General features: G+C 34.8%; 2 protein-coding genes across 7 annotated transcripts; one reads left to right on the top strand and one right to left on the bottom strand.

Annotated features, from left to right (window-relative positions):
- The first annotated feature begins 1,025 nt into the window (after positions 1-1,025).
- LOC105342458 (uncharacterized) lies at positions 1,026-10,218 on the top strand. Its single transcript, XM_011449413.4, has 4 exons — positions 1,026-1,173; positions 8,367-8,511; positions 8,793-8,937; positions 9,816-10,218. Exons 1-4 carry the CDS (start codon positions 1,063-1,065, stop codon positions 9,856-9,858), a joined length of 444 nt encoding a protein of 147 aa, XP_011447715.3. The 5' UTR covers positions 1,026-1,062; the 3' UTR covers positions 9,859-10,218.
- Positions 10,219-11,997: 1,779 nt separating this feature from the next.
- On the bottom strand, positions 11,998-21,713 carry LOC105342457 (arrestin domain-containing protein 5). 6 transcript variants are annotated; one of them, XM_034481077.2, is made up of 8 exons: positions 21,636-21,713; positions 18,887-18,962; positions 18,672-18,794; positions 18,349-18,486; positions 16,068-16,300; positions 13,348-13,530; positions 12,917-13,117; positions 11,998-12,169 (listed from the first exon to the last, which is right to left on the bottom strand). In XM_034481077.2, the coding sequence occupies exons 2-8, from the start codon at positions 18,900-18,902 to the stop codon at positions 12,095-12,097; spliced, it is 969 nt and encodes a 322-aa protein (XP_034336968.1). In that variant the 5' UTR covers positions 18,903-18,962; positions 21,636-21,713; the 3' UTR covers positions 11,998-12,094. The 6 variants fall into 6 exon arrangements, with proteins under 6 accessions (XP_034336968.1, XP_065940106.1, XP_034336960.1 ...); XM_066084034.1 differs by lacking the exon at positions 21,636-21,713 and adding an exon at positions 21,485-21,552; XM_034481069.2 differs by lacking the exon at positions 21,636-21,713 and adding an exon at positions 19,436-19,750.
- Between the last annotated feature and the right edge of the window lie 8 nt (positions 21,714-21,721).

Here is a 21,721-nt window from a genome sequence, read left to right as displayed (position 1 = left end):
AATCAGAAACCAAGAAAACACGCAGCAAGTCTTAAAGATAATTCCTCCATTGTTCATTCAGTGTTGGAAGGACGCTTACAAATTTGACATTGTTTATGACGTAATGAAACAATTATAAGATCCAGAAAAGACGTTCTATGTCGTGATCTATGATAATAAGAGAAAGGAGAGTTATTCTTAATTACAATTTATAGGTGAAGGAGTATGGTGCGTTCCACTCCAAGACAATTAGTACCTTACTAAACGGTGACATTCCAATTGTTTTGTCAATGGTCTTTTGACTCCATTTGATCTATGCTAATCAGAAACTGGTTACGGCGTTCTCACGAACAAATTCGTTTCTAAATCTGACCAAAACGTTGGCAGTTGGAAAATATTTAATTATTTGTGAAAGTGACCTGAACATATAGATCTTATTGGTTTATCCTTTGAAGTTGAATTTTCAATATTAATTAAAGTGTAAGAGCAACCAGAGCCGTTCTATGCTATTAAACTTCTCGTTGAATTATATTACATTCTGTTGCATGAGAATAAAAATTTGCAACAAAGCAAAACAATATAATTATAAAACTTTTCAATATCGATATAAAAAGCACAACACTATATGAAATAACTCGGGGCAAGAGAGTCAAAAGAAAATGCTAAAAAAAAATGGAACCGTTAAAGCTTATCAGGACAATGCCTAAAATAAACATTTATGACCATAAAGTAGTATAAAGTTAAGAGCTTGAAATATAATGGCTTTGATTGAGTCTTTTCGACGAAATGCCGATTTTATAAGGCGATATTTCTTCATGATGTCTGTTTCATTGATGTCTTTGCAGGACAATTGGTGAAATGAAATCCAGGAAAGAGCAGTTCGCCGACTTCAAGAAAAGTATCATTGGACATCCCACCCCTGCCAATAAATTAGACGTCAACGAAGCAAATGTACAGCAAACCATGACGCTGTTCAACGGGGGAAATAAACATAAAAGCCACAAACCGGAAGTTATAAATCTATTTCAACCGCTTATGACCACGATGAAATGCTTTTCTTGCCTGGCTTGAAATAACCGTTAAATGAAATGGTATAAATTAACGCCGTATAAGTTAAATGGAAAGCAACCAAAGAAGTCAAAGTTTAAACCCCCGAGGAACTATCACGAACGCTACACAATGGGTCTTTCTGAGGTACGTTGCAAAGTGAGCGTTAAGCTAGCTTGACCAAGCGGTAGTCAATGTTTTTCGGGTTTTTTTTCTTTTTTAATATATCTATTTTTTCACGAAATATTTTAGTTGTTTAATTCAAAGGTAAATAGGCTTAAAGAAAATCATGAAATAGATATTTTAAAAAGCATACATGTACTTGATATGATAGCTTTATAATAAGTAATTTCTTTATTACATTTTAAATTTAATTAATGTTTTGGTTCTGGTATAATTGTCTTAACACTGTATACTAAGAACTTAAAAAAACGAGTTAGGATTTTATTACTACTAAACAAAAACTAAATAAAAATACTCGAATCAAAAGACTATATCTTACCAACTTTTGTATCAAACCTGTGTGACCATCGTTTCATGGTTATGATAAGGTTTGAAAAATAACTATCAATTCGTTTAATATAAATACATGTATATACCGGCATCGTATTTCAAGGATCACTAATTAGATTTGGCAGCTTTCGTTACTTTCATGCTGTTTATTTTTACGTTTTTACGTTTCTTGTTCAATATTTTAACACGTTTCCGTTCTGGGAGATAAAAGTACTGAAGGGATTTTAGTGAACAAATGAAATTACATGTACATCACGTGTGTATATTCCTGGGAATATGGTGTCGTTGCTTATGAATATTCATAAGTTCTGCATATTCGAAAGTATATAATACTCAGTATAGCAGACAGTAAGCTTCAAGAGATTTTTAATGAAGGGCAATTAGGTACCGCGGAGTAATCATCAACAGGTCCGCTGATTTTTGATTGGGGTATGTACGATAGTGTATTTACGTATCAGTTTGTTTCAAAAAGTATGAAAATCAGTTTTATTGAATTTTTTAGTTTTTTGTTCACTTCTCAGATAAGATTTGTTTTCCAAGAAAAAAAATGAGCAGGTTCTGAATTTAAATCTAGGACGTTATAACTGTAAGGAATTCGATTCATATAATTTTATGTTGATGTCTGTTTAGTGATCTCTTAATCTACACTGTCGTTCTGTACAAATATTGGTTACTATTATATTCTTAGTAGAGAGACATTTCTTCTCATAAACTTTTAACAATTTTTTAAAATGATATTTATTATATAGGATAACGTTACAGGCATTATTACCGAAACACGTTTTTGCAGCAAAATGAATTTAATTAAAAAAAAAAAACCCACACACACAGCTTAATTGCAAAATATTCAGGTACATGTTTTGCATTGTACATGTATTAACCCTATCTGGGGATAATTTTAATTACTAGTATTCTCATCTTGTGTAGATTCAAATCTGACCATTATTGAATATAAATTCGATTTTCGGTGTGATAAAAAAAATTAAAAGGATGTTGTCCGTTATTAACAATGTACCCTGGTTGCGAACGGCGTTGAATTAACTTTGCTCAGGTTAATATTTTTATAAGAGATCGCCAAATCACAATGATTCGAATAAACACGTTTTATTTCTATTCCAATACTTTTAGCTATTCCAATCCATTTATCGCGAAACGTTTTATTGACGGGTTTTAGTGACTAATTACATATGTAGTCAAAGTACCAATATTTTCTCAAAAAGTTTTGAAGTCTAATTGCGTGAATTCAGTGGTGTTTACCAATATTACCTGTTTTTTTCACCTGATAATTTTCTAATGATTTGAGGATAAAGAAATGAAGTAATATAATTGAAATAATGTATAAGCTATAGTGGATTCTAACATAGTGGATTCTACGCTGATACTAGTAGATTTCTGTGGTACTTTGATATATTTTAGGTCTCAACTTTGCTTTTTTTAACCAGAACACTGTTATAATGTATTAAAATTGTTTAATAAATTTCATAATGAAAGGACATATATATATATATGTTATTTTTATGAGAGCTTTTATTTGTAAAGCTCATAAATCATATTATAAAATAGATAGCAGAGATGTCGATTTTTTGATTTTGTTGAGAATTTGTTTATTTAAGATTTTGGACGAGTAACGAGTGATTAAAATCACGTATTATTGTCGATATAACTTTTGAAAATGATATTGATCTAATACCTAATGAAACACCTTATGACCAAATTAAAAATTTGAACATCTTATGCTCTTTATATTTGTCTTTGGTTTTAACACAAATAATGAAAAAAAAGTAAATGCAAAAGTTTTATGTTATTTTAAATCTGAACTGTAAATTAAGATGCATTATCTAAACGTTTGACCAAAGTTTCTTTTATTACGTAATGGACAACAGTCATCCATACTCTTAAAGATGCATATGTTAGCTTCAGGTATGAAGAGGTGTTTAGTTGCACCTCTCTTGATTCTGAATTTCCCTGCGATTAGCAGAATACCATTAGCATTATCATCCTGGGATCGACATCCGAGAGGAAGCGTTAAATGTATACCTCTCACCCGGCATTACAGTACCGGAAGTTAACCGCAATAATACATGGAGATGATATCCATTAAATTGTCAATTATTTGATTTTCATGAAAATGAACTTGCGTTCAGAACAACGAAAATCCATGGCAACATAACACATGCATGGTTTATTGAACAAATAATATTGTTAACACTTTGCAAATAACTTCCTCTTCACCGCGATGCATAATGGCCGCTTGAATTAATTCCTATTCGATGATCAGGCATATATAGTTCCCTAGTACGACTCACGTAGCTAAATGGTCTCTCCCACAACTACCAACTCGTCTAAAAAATATGTGATTAAAATAAATCATTCAGTGCATGTTAAATGAAGTCTGTGGTTCCGGTAAATTGGTCTGGCAAACATGGTCCATGTTAAAATGTTACACTTAGTGACTGCAAAAAAGACATCCTATTTTAACCATTACCATGCATTGCCTTTATTATCTTCTTGCAAATATTTTTACAGAGGGAATAATGCCTCACTAACTGTTTATATGTTGGTGTGTTTTTACAAAGGCAAATTAAAAGATCACTTTACTTTAAATTGCCTTAAGGTTTGATACATTTTTGTGTCAAACATTATTCATTTCTAAGTTATCGGTGAAATATTGATTGAGATACCCATGTATCAATGGAATAAATGCAACTTAAATTGTATGTACAATTTAACAATAACTTGTTATGGTGGCAGTAGGAAATCACAATTGAAAGACAAATGCATTCGAAAAACATTTCTTGCCGTGAGAGGATGTTTTGCTCAGCCATTTAGTTCTAAATCTCTAATCTTTGTTTTGTTGCCTTTTTATTCCATTTCTTATTTTCCTTTTTTGATTACCTACAAAAATTATTTATGGCTCAATTCAATCAAGAGAATAAAAGAAAGCTTTACAAAGCTGTATACGACAACATATTTTAGCGTATTTTACTTTTTTGGTACATTTTTTATATATAAACTTGACCAATATTTGATTCTGTTAAATAGAAATTTGTCAAAATTTCAATATAAAATACCCCACATGCTTCATATCAAGAAATCAAGGATATTTGTGTTTATGATTGATAAGCGATCTCTAAGGTAAGGAAAGCTAGCGATTATCTTGGAATGGTGTTATATTTTACAGCTATAGGCGATGTATTGCGAGTTAACAACACAATCCTAACTATTTACAGTAAAAGTAAGAAGGTGATGAAAGTTAAGAACGTATTTGGCTTTTTATATATGATATTTGTTAGGTGATAACAACCACAGACACCTGATGTATGATATCATATCCCACAATTTATGGTTTCTATTGGCAATACAAATTTCTAACGAATGTACATTGTAAGGTGCCCAATCTCCAGAACGAGACAAATCTTTAAAATAAATACATCGATTGAAATATGGATGTGATAGACCAGGAAAATACTCCTATTTTCAAGAAATTAACCCAAAAAGTGGGATGTGAAGCATCCATGTACAACTATATGTTTCTCTGTCAGATGAAAAAGGCCATATTATACAGTTACAAAACACTGTATACTATGGAGGGTGATCGTGTTCAAAAATCCAGACATGTAAACTTGGAAATCCGAATATGCAATCGTGTTGATGTGTGAGCCTGAGCATGAATATGTGTAGTTCTGTTCATGTAACCTATAAAACTCGGGCATAAACACGTGTAAGTTTTGACTCAGTTCCTTCGCATGATGCATATTTTGCAACTTTATTGTTTACATTAGTTAATTAAACCTTCAACTTTTGCACACTTTCAATCCGTAGTTTCTGCATTTGTAACTTCAGGCTCGGCAATAGCACATCTGACATGATACAAATTGACAAATGTAAAGTCTACATGTTTGTCGAATTTTGACATGACCTTATATGGAAACAGTGACGTCACTGATAGAAAAAGGCTAGTAGCCTGGTTCCCGAGGCCTTCCGATTGTGCCGGAAGGCCTCGGGAACCAGGCTAAAAGGCTAGCAGGTAAAGGCATGCCGTAATCGCCGGAATAGGGACGGAATAAATTTAAAAAAAAATTAGGTAAGCCTATAATCATATTATCTCTGGATAACAACATTTCATAGAGTATTATTTTTCGGAAAATTAAATCATGAGATTGGTGTACATTTTATCAAGAGAATGTATAAAAGAATTCGATCGGCTTCAGATATCCTCTTAGAACTGAAAAAAATTACACTGATTTAATGACTTTGTTTGAATACACGTGTATAAAGATATATACGCATTTTTATTCATAGGCGTCTGAACCGGGAGGGGGGGGGGGGGCTATGGGCGGGGGACTTAGCCCCCCCCCCCCCCACTTTTTTGCCAAGTTAGACCTAACCATTAGGAACATAGCAACAGGGAGGATTCAACCACCCACCCCCCCTACTTTTTCCTCGCAACAAACAAAATTGTTCCTTAAAAGACCTTAAAGAGAATGAAATAGTAATAGTGATATTGAAAATTAGAGTCATAGTAGGTATACTAGCACCCCCCCCCCCTCCACCACTACCACCACGGATTAGGAATTTCATGATTGGGGGGGGGGGGGATGGGCAGGTAAGATTGGAGTTATTGGTATACCCTCCCCAACGGATTAGAATTTTCATGATTATGGGAATTCTTGTCAATATTTTTCATGATTAGTTTACCCCCCCCCCCCCCCCCCAACCCTTCAATTTGCTTCCGGCGCCACTATTATTAGGATACATGCAACAATTTGTTAAAGTATAGACCTCGGCTGAATTAAGAAAATATCTCCAAATGCATCCTTATCGCTACCACAAAGTTGTGACAAGACCCCCCCCCCCCCCCCCCCCAAAGCGAAAAATTACACGGGGTCCGTCAGCTGAGTTGCAAAGTTATCGATAGGAAAAACAAACTAGTTAAAGACATTGGTTTTGAGATTGTGATTACACGGTAATATGAGACATAAGAAGCGACACCCTCTTTAAAAAAGATGAATAAAAATTCCAAAGATAAGGTTAACTGTCGTGAAATTAAAATGTGTATAAATTATGTTAAGAAATGTTTTATTGCATTGCCGGCAATATAGAGGGAAAAAAAGCCTATCATGCAGGTAAAAATTGACATTTTTAAAAAATTATTTTAAGCAATTATTACGGGATTGAGTATGACGTCCTGAATATCGGTTCAATACACACTCACTTTGTGAAGTTGGCTGATAAAAATTTTCTGGAGAGCTAGTATAATACAGCTTTACAGCCACTTGTGAACTAGCTGCAGGTCTGTAGCTCCCTGTCTAAAAATACAGATGGACGATCTTTGAGCTACAGTGCCTCCCATAGTAAAACTTCAATTTACGGCGCACAAAAAATATGCGCTATTTTTTTTTTATTAATATTGAAGATTGTGTTATTATTTATCTTTCACTTACACAACAACAAAAAGTATAAATAGATGTAAAGTAACATAAATTTTTCCGCGAAAAATTACCAAATCATTGCAGGTCGTTTATTCTAACTAATTCAGAAAAATAACAAGAGTAAAAATGGGGTACTCTATATGCAATGTTTTTGCCCAAAAATGACTAAGTTCAACAGCTGATATTTTTATAAATTATCAGAAATCAAAATCCTAGCAATTTGCATACTTCTGATATATATGTATAAATGATCTGCAAAAGAACAACTTCCTATCTTGAAAACTGTTCGAGGAGTTATCGGTACAATAAGGGTACCTTTTTGACAGCCACTCGCCCGTCTGCAATTTTTACTATTTCAATAATCGGAAACCCGGTTAAAAATTCACTCTCAAAATTCTTAGAATTCAGAAGCAATGGAGTTACATGGGACCTCACGGCGGTCTTCGAACCCCATGCCGCTCAAAATATATTTACCCCCTTAGGAAATTTCTTGATCCGTCTCATTTCTAGAAAAGAGTACGCATTTACTTATATTCCAGTTTAAATTACATGTCAAATTTTTTTTTAGAGATATAAGATATTAGGCATTTCCTTTTACAATACCATGAGAATCATATTACGGAAATTAGCGCATTCGTCACATCGTCAACGATTTTTTTTTCTACATGAACCTCTTCCTGTTTGGTCCAGTTTCAATCATACCTCAATTTTTTTTCTTTTAAAAATTATAACGGTGTTTTCGATAGAAAAGATGTCGTTCATTAAATGCTTGCTCATTATTGCAACAGTTTAGCTGAATATTATGTTTATTTTTCGTTCATTTCGGTCCGGCGGTTACGGCATGCCTTTTCCCGCAGCAAGGCAGTTGCCATACAAGGTCATGTCAAAATTCGACAAACTTGTAGACTTTACATTTACGTCAGATGTGCTATTGCCGAGCCTGAAGTTACAAACGCAGAAACTACGGATTGAAAGTGTGCAAAGTTGAAGGTTTAATTAACTAATGTAAACATGAAATTGCAAAATGTGCATCATGCGAAGGAACTGAGTAAACGCGTGTTTATGCCCGAGTTGTATAGGTTACACGATCAGAACTACACATATTCATGCTCAGGCTCACACATCAACACGATTGCATATTCGGATTTACAAGTTTACATGTCTGGATTTTTGAACACGATTACCCTCCATAGTATACTGGGTCTTGTCCGTTACAACATTGTGAAGTTAAAATATAATATTGGACTGTGTATGATATTTAGTGCAAATAAGCAATTTTCGCTTAACATTGAACACATTTTATAGAGTGCGTTTAAAGTATCATACAAATGATACACGTACATAACTATGCCTTTCGCAGGTAAATGATACATACATAATATCTATCTTTTGCAGGTGATGAAATTTGGTGAGTTAGTAACAGTTTTCTCCGTCCTCTTCCTCGTCACATTTTCCATGGGTGACGGCGCACCACAATGGCGGCCGCAGGGACGGTTTGGGAAGCGTCTCGACCAGAGATTCCCGTCTCCATGGCAACAGAGTAAGTATACACACAATATCAACTTCACATTACACTTATTTAAAACGTATTGTTCACAAAAGAAAATTGGAATTGGTTTTTGGTCAGTTTACCATTTGTTTACTATAACTGTTAAAATACCATTCTTCAATATGTTCGACCATAAGCTTCCAATTTGAGAATTTAACACTTCACATACAATATTAAAAAAAAAAACCCGTTGATTGCCTTTTGTATTCTGTTGTTAGATTTTTGAAACAGAAACATTTGCAATATGTATATTTTATTTTTTTTTCTCTTAGTTTCCGGCACAGATAAAGACATCGACGTTTATCCCGTTTTGGAAGAACAGACGGACGTACAGGCCAACAATGTGGACAATATCATCAATGTGTTAAAGAAAGTCTGTGTGGAGAGCAACGTACCGGGTCTTTTTAAATGCTACAGGTAAACATTCAAGGGAGCAAACCTTCTCTTTTACAAAGCATGAACTTTCCTTCTTATAAGATGCCACCAACAATTTAGAATTAGAACTCCAACTCGCTTATAAAACATAATGTTAAAATTTTAATTCAATGAAAGTTTTGTGATTAATAGATACATGTACATCTCTCTACATCGACTCCGGCTTCTTGAAATGTTATAAATATTATAAATTTAGGTTATAGGATCGGGCTTAGAATTTGGCAGTTTGATCTAAACAACATCTTTTACTACAGTATTTTTGCTCCACTTATACGGTACTACTGAATACAGTTTATGGAAATACTGTTTTCGCACCTTTTCATTTCTTACAAATATTCTATTCAAATACACACATGTTAGTATTTTATGATAAAATGAAACCCATTTGCAACAGCCTATTCGCCCATGATCTTTTAACCTCAGTATTAAACCATTCACCTTAATTTTATGAATCATTTATCTATTTGTATTTTATAAGCAAGAATTCATAATGAGAATTATTTGACGTAGATCATTACAACCTTTACGCAGAAACTTCTTGTATGTATGGAATGACGGTCTTATATTTGGCTACGTGAGAAGATAACATGTACATGGGCAATATAGGTCATTCAATTTTTTGAGGGAAATTTATATATTTATTTTTTCTGTAGAAATTTTGCAACCCATTTATTAGACAATATTATAATTCCTACATCAAATAGTAGCCTACTGTTTTTTAAACAACAGAACAAAGCTATATCATTTTCTTTCTTGGTGAACCGCATCCAAAAATAAAAAATAACACAAAAAAACCCCACCAACAAGACAATTAAGGATCAACACACAGTTCTATTTTTTGATTTTGATTTTCCTTTCAGGAGGACGGATTCCGGATTTCGATCTTCTTCAGGGCAGCCATGATGTGATTTGTCCATTTATCAGACAATAACTCAACAAAGACTTAAAGCACGTTCTATTATTTGAAAATTAAAATTGCAAAAAAATAGTAGGCAGTTATTGCGTCCAATTACACAGAGAGGAAAGTCGTGTTCTAAGTAGCAACGAAATTGTGATATCTTCAGTGTTAAATTTCAATTCAATTTCCTGTGTTTCTGCATCCAATAAACGACATTCTACAAAGTGTAATGTAAATAATCTCATTTACAGAGAGCACTCGAATTTCTGTATCTAATCGTTGCAGATTATTCAATTATTTCAGCCAAATATTCGTTCGAGAAACATTTTGTTGACGTCAATTTGAAATAAAAGACGTTTTTGAAAGTTGTGTACTATTATAAATCGGCATCTTATGAGCCATTGAGGTTGTTAGCAGCAAAAAACGTGTCTTCTCGCCTTCAGTTTGGAATACTGGTATTGTTTACAGCAATGTTCATTGGCTGTAGTTTTTGGAAACTTGGTATCTAACGTCCATTCAAATTCTAGAAATTACGTAATGCATTTTATATGCAAACAGTATACAAATTCACCTTTTAACTGAATTCTATGATATGCACCTGAAAGCTTGACATTCACAGTTTTAAACAAGAAAAAAGTAACGGTTCCTGAAAGCCTCTTGTTAAATATTCATATTGTTTAATTGCTACTGATGGGGGTGGCTCGTGCGCGGATCCCACAATTTTTCCGGAGGGGGGGGGGTCCAAGAGTATCTATAATTGTTTATGTCATGTTGTTTAGTATATAAATCAAAGGTCACATTGCTCACAAAAACGTCTAACTTGATGCAAGTATAATATTCACCGGTAAATTTACTTTTAATCAAATACAAGGGCCGGTATTTTACATTTCTCATAAAAACAAGCCTGCTTCCTGTTACTATGAATATTATTATTTACAAAAAAGACGTCATATTTTGATTATGGATTTCTGCATATAAACTTGGACTCCATCTGGTCGCGCTTTACATACCCCCCCCCCCCCCCCGAAAATTCTGTTCATTATGAAGGCTTCTTTCAATTCCTTTGTTATTCATTTTCTTATCCTAGGATCATGATATAAATTAGCTAAACTAGCGCAATTTTTGTGTGCAATTAATACACATTTTTTTCAATAGGGGGCACTGTAGCTCCCAGGTCGTCCATCCGATTTTTTTCAGACCGGGAGCTACAGACCTGCAGCTAAAAATAAATTGTCTACAACTTTTTTTCCATATAAATTTAACACATGACGGACAGTTTTTGTGTCACAATTCTTTTTCGATTTAATATTGGAATCATGCCCGTGGTATGATTATTCTTCATAACAACATGATTCAATGTTGAGAGCATCAGGTGGTCTTGGCCATTTTTAGACTATATATACTAGTATCTCCTTTATATATAATAATTTGATCTTTTCATTACTAAAACAAATGATTAAAGCAAATACAATGTAACTATATTTTATTTGAAGAAAGACTTCTGTCCTATGAAATATATAGCAGACGAATTTTGCACAGAACGACTAAAAATTCAGCTTGGCTTCAACATGAGCCTCTATATAGCCTTTCCCACATAAATATCACTAACAGAAGTTTACTGACCATAATCTTATTTGTCATTTCAATTTTAAGTAACGACTTTGCTATGAAAACTTTCGAAGTGAAAAATACAATTCATATTGCTTGATCAAATGTCAGAAAGGTCATAAGGTCAGAAGGTTTTTACATGACATCATTGTCATTCGTTTATTTATCTCATTATGAATTTGCTTCAGGTAAATAATTTGGATAAAAGTTTATCAAACCCAAAAGATGCCAATTATCTTTACTTGAATGACGTAAATTATTCTATTGACCAATATGTTTTTGCTGTTATTTCCTAATAACGCTAACAAAATACTGATGCATACCACACTCTTATTAAACTAGTATATATTTTTTTAATTAAATATTCATTTTAGCATAAAATAATCTTTGTCAGCATGTGTCTTCATATGGCATAACATACCGACATCTAACATGTATCTAATCAACGCAATCATAAAGTTGGATACTCTGATACTCTTCAACTAAGTATAGTTGTTCAATATACCCAAGTCGTAAAAAAAAAATGAAAAACCAGATGGCATTACGGTAGAAAATTCTTTCAAATGTTTAATTGCAAAAAATGAAACGATGTGAAATGTTACAATAACAATGTGAAATAAAATAATGTCCAATTCACTCTTCGGTTCCAATCCATACTTTACACTCGTCAACGTCCACTGATCCACACAGGCCGAACTTTATTGCAACCTGGAAATAAGAGCAATATCTAATCAAACATGCTTCATTTTATTGCAACTGGTTAGGAAGAGCAGTAAGAGTAATTTCGAATCAAACATGCCAGACTTTATTGCAACCTGGAAAGAAAGGCAATAAGAGTAATATCGAATCAGACAGGCCGAATTTTATTGCAACCTGGAAAGAAAGGCAATAAGAGTAATATCGAATCAGACAGGACGAATTTTATTGCAACCTGGAAAGAAAGGCAATAAGAGTAATATCGAATCAGACAGGCCGAATTTTATTGCAACCTGGAAAGAAAGGCAATAAGAGTATTATCGAATCAAACAGGCCGAATTTTATTGCAACCTGGAAAGAAAGGCAATAAGAGTATTATCGAATCAAACATGCCAAACTTAATTGCAAATGGAAAAGAAGAACAATAAGAGTAATATAGAAGGAATGGCAATTTATTTGGTTTTTCTTTTCAACCACTGAAGTGTTATTGCAGGTGTTATTAGAGGGTAAAAATAACATTTCATTCTGATCTAATCACAGTTTTAAAAGGCTCTGAAATCTGAAGACCAAAAACACAATCAAGCTTTGAGGATCTAAGACATTGCAAAAAAACAATCAGACCTAAAGTAAACAAAACAGACCATGCAGTCGCATAATATTTAAAAGAGTTGAGTCCAATATATTGTATAATAGTTGAATATATTGAAACATTCCAGTGGAGAAAACAAAGCGGGATAGACAAATCCGATAATTACCTACCTTCACATAGTAATTAATGTCGATGATTTTACACCCGGGTAGGCCGGTAGGTGGGAGAGCGGGCACCTGCCCCACAGAGGAGCCGTCGTACGTCTCTTCTTCATTAACACCCAGCCGTAACACCCTCTCGGCTATGGTGAAGACCTTACTCTCTGACAGCGTCCTCTTGAATCCTTTGTAATGGCCAGTGTACGCCACCACCTATAGGTGTCACACAACAGAAGTACGTCAGACTCAAGGTTCACTCTTTCATTATTTTACTTCCATATCAATATTTCACCAGATATAGCTATGGTAGATTGGTATTGATTTTTATTAAGCGATCAAAGAATTGACTTAATTAAAAGAAAGTTATGCAATTTGTAGGTCCTAGCAGCATGGTTCGAACCGAGGACTCTCTTTTTACATATACGTTCTGATGATTTACGTACCCGCCGCAGTGTGATTGTCATGTCCTTGAGTACAGATGAGGTGTTGTTCTTCAGCCTCACATCATACGCGATCCTCTCCCCCGGGATAAATCCGGACTTGGTCAGCTTCAGATGCACTTCCACGGACCCCTTATTACAACAGCAGGATCGCGCAGGACATTCTTTCCGGAAATCCAGCGGTACCTGTAATAGAAATCATTTTTCAATGTTCTTAGTAAATGTTTGACCATCAGTTTGAAAGCGAGGCACATTATGTGAGGCAGGGTTTAAAGAAGTCACATCCCCAAGTCTGCATGGAATGGTATGTATTACAAGCGTTTCATTGACAAGCCAATAGCCATTAGCGTACTTAAAATAAAGGATGGTGCGGGTCTTATCGCCACATACCAAAGAATAGGATTCATTCCAATAACCACGCTTCATGCTAAGAGATAAATTTCATACCAAGATATATAAGCTTGAACTGATACCAATATCTAGGTTGCTTACCAAAAATTAAGCTTCATACCAAAAACTAGGCTTCATACCAAAACCTAAGCTTCATACCAAGATCTAAGCTTCATACCAAGTTTAAGCTTCGTGCCAAGATCTAAGCTTCATACCAAGATCTAAGCTTCATACCAAGCTTTAAGCTTCGTGCCAAGATCTAAGCCTCATACCAAGATCTAAGCTTCATACTAAGATCTAAGCTTCATACCAAGATCTAAGCCTCATACCAAGATCTAAGCTTCATACCAAGATCTAAGCTTCGTACACAGGGATGGACATGATACCACAAACTATGTTTCTTACCAAGAGCTATTTGCATACCAAGAACTAGGCTTCAAATAAATCATCAAGCTTCAAATATTAAGCTTTATACGAAGAGCTATACCCTTCGTACAAGAGTTGGGCTTTATACCAAAGGTCGAATTCACATTAGGGGTTAGGCTAAATACCAAAACTAGGCTTTTTATCAAAGGTTTCATATCAAGAGCTATGCCTTTATGTAAAAAATTAAACGACGGAAAAAGGATTAGAATATTACGTCAAGCAATTGCAACAAAAGGGCCAATTAACTTTGAATACAATAATACTCCGTCATATTCGATGTTTGGTCATTGCTCTTGCTCATTGCTTCGGTCAAGCTATAAAATTAATCCAGTATATATCACTAAAAATATCGACATATTTCTAACAAGTATATTATCTACAAAGTTTCATTAGAAGCGAAATTGCAATATATTATTGAAGCTTACATAATTTGATTGATTTCTCCACATCTTTTTTGCCACCTCACAGATATTAGCATATTGATAAGTAAGAACGAAAGTTTTCCTAAGAATTATTAGGTAAAACTCTTCAGACATGCATTGAATTAAAAAATAGTTTTAAAATTATTGTTTGAGATGGAAAATCTAATAACGCCCCCATCTAACCCCCCCCCCCCCCCCCCCGAAAGAAAAAGAGGGGCTAGTTCACAATAAATATAAATTTTCCTTAGAGTAGGCTTGAGTGAATCTACAATGTAAATGGATTCAGACACATTGTATCATTTACTGAACTACTAGTATGCCCCTCCACCTATATAAAAAAAAAAAACAATGGAAATTTTGCCCCACCAAACATAAATTAAATTTCCTATACAATTGTTTTGTTTTTTTCTTTAATTTCTTAAATGTTTTACATCTACTTTCACTATACTTTTTCAAACAGTTCCATACAGAAAAAGTGGGGGCCCACTCTGTGCCAGTACTACGTGTCAGGTATTTTACATCATTCTAAGAAATGCACCCAGAGACAAACTCCAGACAAAGACTGACGAATTAACAACATTAAAAAAAATCTATGTCAACAGAAGATGATTGGAATCTGAGCTGAGAGACCATTGTGACCTTCTTTTACCCATCTCAAAGAGAGACGCCTTTTATTGGACACACTCCCCTGGGAGATTCCGTGTAATTTGCCGCCTTGTCTAAACATAACACTGCCACTATTCGCCACAAAACCCAACAGGGGCATTGATGGCGATATAGGTTTTCTTAAAGAAAATTACGAATCACAATTAAAAATTGATATCCAATTTTTTTCTTACACCTTCTCGAGGATTTTATTGTGATTGCGAGGGTTTGTGGATATAAACTCCAAGGCCATGGCCCATTTTGTTACTATCTTATAAATAATTAACGTTGTGTAAACTTCACCGATTTTGTAATTCCAAGTTTGCAAAATACCACTGGTATTCATATACAAATGTGTTCTATTTCCGAACTATCGATAAAAAGTCTCATTTGTTTGTTTAATATGCATTGATAACAATAGCATTCCTAGGTATTAGTAGTATAAGATTCAAATATATTATAAAATTCTACTGCTTTCTTTTAATTTAGAAAGCCTATTATGAAGTTATAAATTGTACTTTAAAGCAATTCTTCCTGTGTATGTACATGTACACGTATATCTTTATTGGCTATCATCCGCGGCCTACAAAATATCTCAGTTTTGAGAAACATTCCCTTTCAAAGGCAAGTCATTGGCAAATGACATAAAAAAAGGAGCCATTATGTCAGCCAATATAAAAAAAGTTAGTAGAATGTTAACGCCACACGTACCAATTTGGTACGTTAATGTTGTAAAAGACAATGTGTGAGATGACAAGTTTCAGAACGCTACATCATGTACGTGTGTAAATTAGTTTCTAAAAAAAACCTTGTAAGCTGTTATGTTTCAGAGACACTCACCAAAGAGTCTGGAATCGTCTTTAAACTGAGCGGTCTATGGACATCAAACCACTTGGTTTTGGCTATGTCAGGACTGTATGCGTATCGACGCCCTATCTCCACATGACAGTGGTAGATCACGTGGCCCATCCCGTTGTGTTCCGAAAATGAGGACGGCATGTTCTCAGGAAAGTCCAATTCAAAGGGATACGTGTGGTTTCCCGCCTCAAGCATTTCGTCATTGTCCGGGTCCGCTGGAATAAATTAAAAAATATACGATAGAAGTTTGAATATCATATATTATTTCTATATGTTTTAAGGATAGATTTCATTTCTTCAGAAATCTGTGGTAATTGACGCCTAAAAAAAGTAATAAAAAACGTCACTTGGTGGGTTTTTTTTAATTTTACAGTAGAAGTATTACTCATTCTGTTTGTACGCTTTGGAAAATAAATAAAAGTGTTATAAACACAAGTTCCGAAGTGGAAATTGGGTTTAACTAAACACTCTATCTTTCAATAGTAAAGTATGTCAAATGACAAACACGGAAAAGAAATTCCTCACAAAGGCATTAAATAATCAAATTTCGTAAGTTGTCAAAAAATCAAACATTTACTAAGAAAATAAATACCTTCATATCGAGACAAGTTTTAAATAAAACTGAACCAAGATACTAAACAAGCTCACTCATAAGATAGACTGTATGTAGTGAACAAAGGCAATTATGAAAAGACGAAATACGACGTAACTTGCACGGGAAAAATCGATTTGTTTTCATATACATACTTTAATTATACCGTACAAAAGCACTGTCCTTGTTTCACATAAACCGAATATTATGTTACAGAGAATGATGTTCCTTGACAAAATCATTGAAAAAAAATAATAAGATCGAATATACTGCATCCAGGAAAAAATGCTCGTGGTCAAAGATAACATGATTACATGTACGAACTGTGGAAATAAATGCGCACATTAAAAAAATATATCTTTGTTGAAAACACGGAAAAAGCTGTTCAAACTGAACATACAGGGAAAAGTGTTTGCTGCCATATATATACTAGTAAACATTGCAAGAGACGCGATACCTTCGTACAGAGTGAATATAAACATTGCAAGAGACGCGATACCTCCGTACAAGGTGAATATAATATTCTCTGTACGAAGGTATCGCGTCTCCATACAGAGTGATTATAAACATTGCAAGAGACGCGATACCTTCGTACAGAGTGAATATAAACATTGCAAGAGACGCGATACCTTCGTACAGAGTGAATATAAACATTGCAAGAGACGCGATACCTTCGTACAGAGTGGATATAAACATTGCAAGACACGTGATACCTTCGCACAGAGTGAATATAAACATTGCAAGACACGTGATACCTTCGTACAGAGTGAATATAAACATTGCAAGAGACGCGATACCTTCGTACAGAGTGAATGTAAACATTGCAAGAGACGCGATACCTTCGTACAGAGTAAATATAAACATTGCAAGAGACTGATACCTTCGTACAGAGTGAATGTAAACATTGCAAGAGACGTGATACCTTCGTACAGAGTGAATGTAAACATTGCAAGAGACGCGATACCTTCGTACAGAGTAAATGTCAACATTGCAAGAGACGTGATACCTTCGTACAGAGTGAATATAAACATTGCAAGAGACGTGATACCTTCGTACAGAGTGGATATAAACATTGCAAGACACGTGATACCTTCGTACAGAGTGAATATAAACATTGCAAGACACGTGATACGTTCGTGCAGAGTGAATATAAACATTGCAAGAGACGCGATACCTTCGTACAGAGTGAATGTAAACATTGCAAGAGACGCGATACCTTCGTACAGAGTGGATATAAACATTGCAAGACACGTGATACCTTCGTACAGAGTGAATATAAACATTGCAAGAGACGCGATACCTTCGTACAGAGTGGATATAAACATTGCAAGAGACGCGATACCTTCGTACAGACTGTATATAAACATTGCAAGAGACTGATACCTTCGTACAGACTGTATATAAACATTGCAAGAGACTGATACCTTCGTACAGACTGTATATAAACATTGCAAGAGACTGATACCTTCGTACAGACTGTATATAAACATTGCAAGAGACTGATACCTTCGTACAGAGTGGATATAAACATTGCAAGAGACTGATACCTTCGTACAGAGTGGATATAAACATTGCAAGAGACTGATACCTTCGTACAGAGTGGATATAAACATTGCAAGAGACTGATACCTTCGTACAGAGTGGATATAAACATTGCAAGAGACGTGATACCTTCGTACAGAGTAATCTGTTTGTTGAGGTAGACTTCTTTATCGCCATCATCATTGTTATAACCCAGGCCATGGCTGTAGTCCGTGGAATGGACGGCGGTGTGCGTCTGTGCGAGTCCATGAAACCGGATCTTTACGTCTGCAATTACGTAAATTGATGACATCATTCCAAAGTAAAGACATTACTGTAACTTAAAATGGAAGATTCAGCATAAAATAACAAAAGATTTGCACTTGAATTACGACATTTTTGGACATAGTTCGGAATTAAACATAAAAGTATATATTCACCGCCCTACTCTACTGTTAAGCTAATCTACTCACAATGTACTTGCAGTGGAGCTTGTAAATTGATTTGCACATGGCCTTTGACTGTCATTCCCGATCTCAACTCATCATGGTCGAATATGATTCCAACCCGGGCCTTGTCATAACCTTCTATCTGACCTGTAAAAACAATTATATCAACATCAGGGCACTGTTTCTGCAGTACATTTTACTACAAGGATGTCACTGTCATGCATTTTGGTTTGACCTACCTCTGATGTTTATCATTTTAAAGGGTTAAACATGCACGATATCACACACGCTGTCTTCCTATTGAGTTAAATAAAGCTGAAAATGGCAAGAAAAAAGATATCGTCAACAACATGCAGTGATGAAAATCAAATATTAATTCATAAAGTTGGTCATTTTAAAACTGTCCCATCTTCAAAGTTTAAGCTAGATTGGCGAACTAGTTGAACAATGATCAACGTTACATACGTAACATTGTATGCTTTACTCAGCCCTGTGTCTCGAGATTTTCATTGAATCCTGAACCGATTATCTGCCCTAATGAAGGTTTTTGTTTGTTAGCTACAGCTGTATACTACACTGTACAAGGCCAAATGTACTTCTGTGCCCGATTAAATCCACGCGTCATCGAAAGGGATTATATTTGCATTATTAATGTGTGTTAAAAATAGCACTTAAATAATAATAAAACAACAACACTGCATTCAAAAGCCAAGTTCATGTCGTAAATAAATGGCGTGTGGCAAGCAAGCAACTTGATACGGGTACGATGTAACAAATATTTTACATACCTTTTAGAGAAACCATCGTAACTAACGAAGCGGTTGCCTTGGTAAAGACTATAAACTATAAATGTCAAAAAAACACAAAACAAAGAAAACTCTTGACAAAAGAAGTGCGGTATTCGCCGTTCACAAACACAGATCCCGGGTCGATATTTCGCTGGTACTTGATGCTTCCTCTTGATCGAACAATTTCGGTTTAAATGTCGGTGGCAGCGCTCGATGAGGCGTGGAACCTTTAAACTTCTGCGATCTGTTATAACCCCGATTTCTTACATATATCTGCACATAACATTCTTTTTAAGTGTGTACACAGTTCGGTCGACCATAATTAAGATAAAGGCTCAGAGCTAGGGGCAGCATGAATACACATACACCAATGAATACAAGCTATTGATGAAGACGCAATCGATCAATCAAGTGCGCAATTACTACAGTAATATTTCGTTAGATACGAAATTATGCGTAATTAAGATAACTTATCGGTTCTACCATTTCAAATCCTACGGTACCGATACCTTTTATTCTGTAAATTTAATGTTGATGAAGTTTAAAATTCTTCTATACTTTAAAATCGTTCTTTATCAATATTCATGTCATATAATATATGTCAGTGTTTGACCGTCAAAAAGTTTACAGTTATGTGTTTAATATCAAGCAAACAAAACTACCATTGTTACCTGCTGGCTTTTTGCATTGTAATTGCATTTTCCTAATACTGACCCTTTTTATTTACATTTTCCAGTGTCTTTGTGATAACATTACGAATCGATTGCTGAATATTATATAAATATATGTAATAGAAAATCATTCTCTGAATATTATGAGGTGATCAACTATGGTTGGGCGTGATCAAATGTATTATAAAGACCTTCGGGTTTTATTGGATTTGATTACCCCCGACCTTATTCGATCACCTTATCATACTCAAAGAACGATTCCTTTTTCCTTAAAAATTTAACAATAAACAAATTTGATGTGAGAAATATTGCATGTACAAAGTGTACCGGTGAACAATCTTTAAAGTTTGCCTAATACGAGTCATCAAGACAATTAATACTGACGATCTGGGCCATTAATAATGATCTTTAAATACATGCACTGCCAAGTACATTTTACATGTTTCTATCTGTAAAGAAAATTATATCCTTTTTCCCTTTTCCAAAGACCTAAGTAAACGGGGTAATCTAGGAGCTTCAGACCTGCAGCTAATTGCATGCTTGCTGATCCAACGTCCACCCGTTTCCGCATCGCCTCAAGTCACGGTCCGGAGTCCGCATAGCTATAGCTCTCTCTCTCTCTCTCTCTCTCTCTCTCTCTCTCTCTCTCTCTCTCTCTCTCTCTCTCTCTCTCCATATTTTTTGCGCCAAAAAGAAGGGATTCCATATCGAGCATTTATGCTCGATATGGAATCCCTTCTCTAAACACCTCCAGGGAACCCTGTTTTGGTAAATTTTTAGTAACTTCTGTTGATCTTAGTTATACTGCCCTACTTTGAATATTGACACTCCTTTCAGTATGTCGATCAGAATAAATTGTAGCTGCGATAATAAATTGATAAAAGAAGAGTCAAAAGTCTACTTGCATGGGCGCAGATCCATAATTTTGTTCCGATGGGGAAAGGGGGGCACATCATTTACACAGAATATTTTGATCCATGGAAGAAGGGTAGAATAAACCATTTCAAAAAAAATTACATTTAGTCTAGTCATTTGCCTCTATCCTTACGAATGGTTCGTGTTTACTAAGGTCATGATTGGGGTCTTACAATTATTCCTAGGCTAATATTAATTTAAATGTTAAAACTATTCGAGGGAGTGGATGGAGTTCGACATCGCAACTACAAACCACTGCAAGGTTCGACCTCGTGAAACTTTTATATTTAGCAAAGCCCCTCTGAATCAGGATGTTCAGCATCCGACAGGGCGGCACTCAACGTTTGGGTTATTAAGTCATTGTTCTGTTGTGTTCTTGCCTTAAAATCTGGTTTAACAACCACGGTTGTACCCTTTATGGCTATCTCCCTTACGGAACAAATCACAAAATACCCACACTTACACAGGCTATAGACCTACATACTCGTACATGAAATTTATAGGCTTCAAAATCATCCTCCATCATAACTGTAGAGGTCACGTGATCATACATGACATGTTCTTTAATTACGACATATTGGTATTAATGATTTAAAGAGAAGCAAAATACTCACGATGCATGGGTTATATCAAGCATAATACATTAGATTTCTTTTCCATTAGGATTTTTTCTGTTATTGTGAAAAGAGTCGGGATCGGA

The sequence above is a fragment of the Magallana gigas genome, chromosome 5 (assembly GCF_963853765.1).
Source record: "Magallana gigas chromosome 5, xbMagGiga1.1, whole genome shotgun sequence".
In the NCBI taxonomy this organism is placed as follows: Eukaryota; Metazoa; Mollusca; class Bivalvia; order Ostreida; family Ostreidae; genus Magallana; species Magallana gigas.
This window is presented reverse-complemented; position numbering and strand designations above follow the sequence as displayed.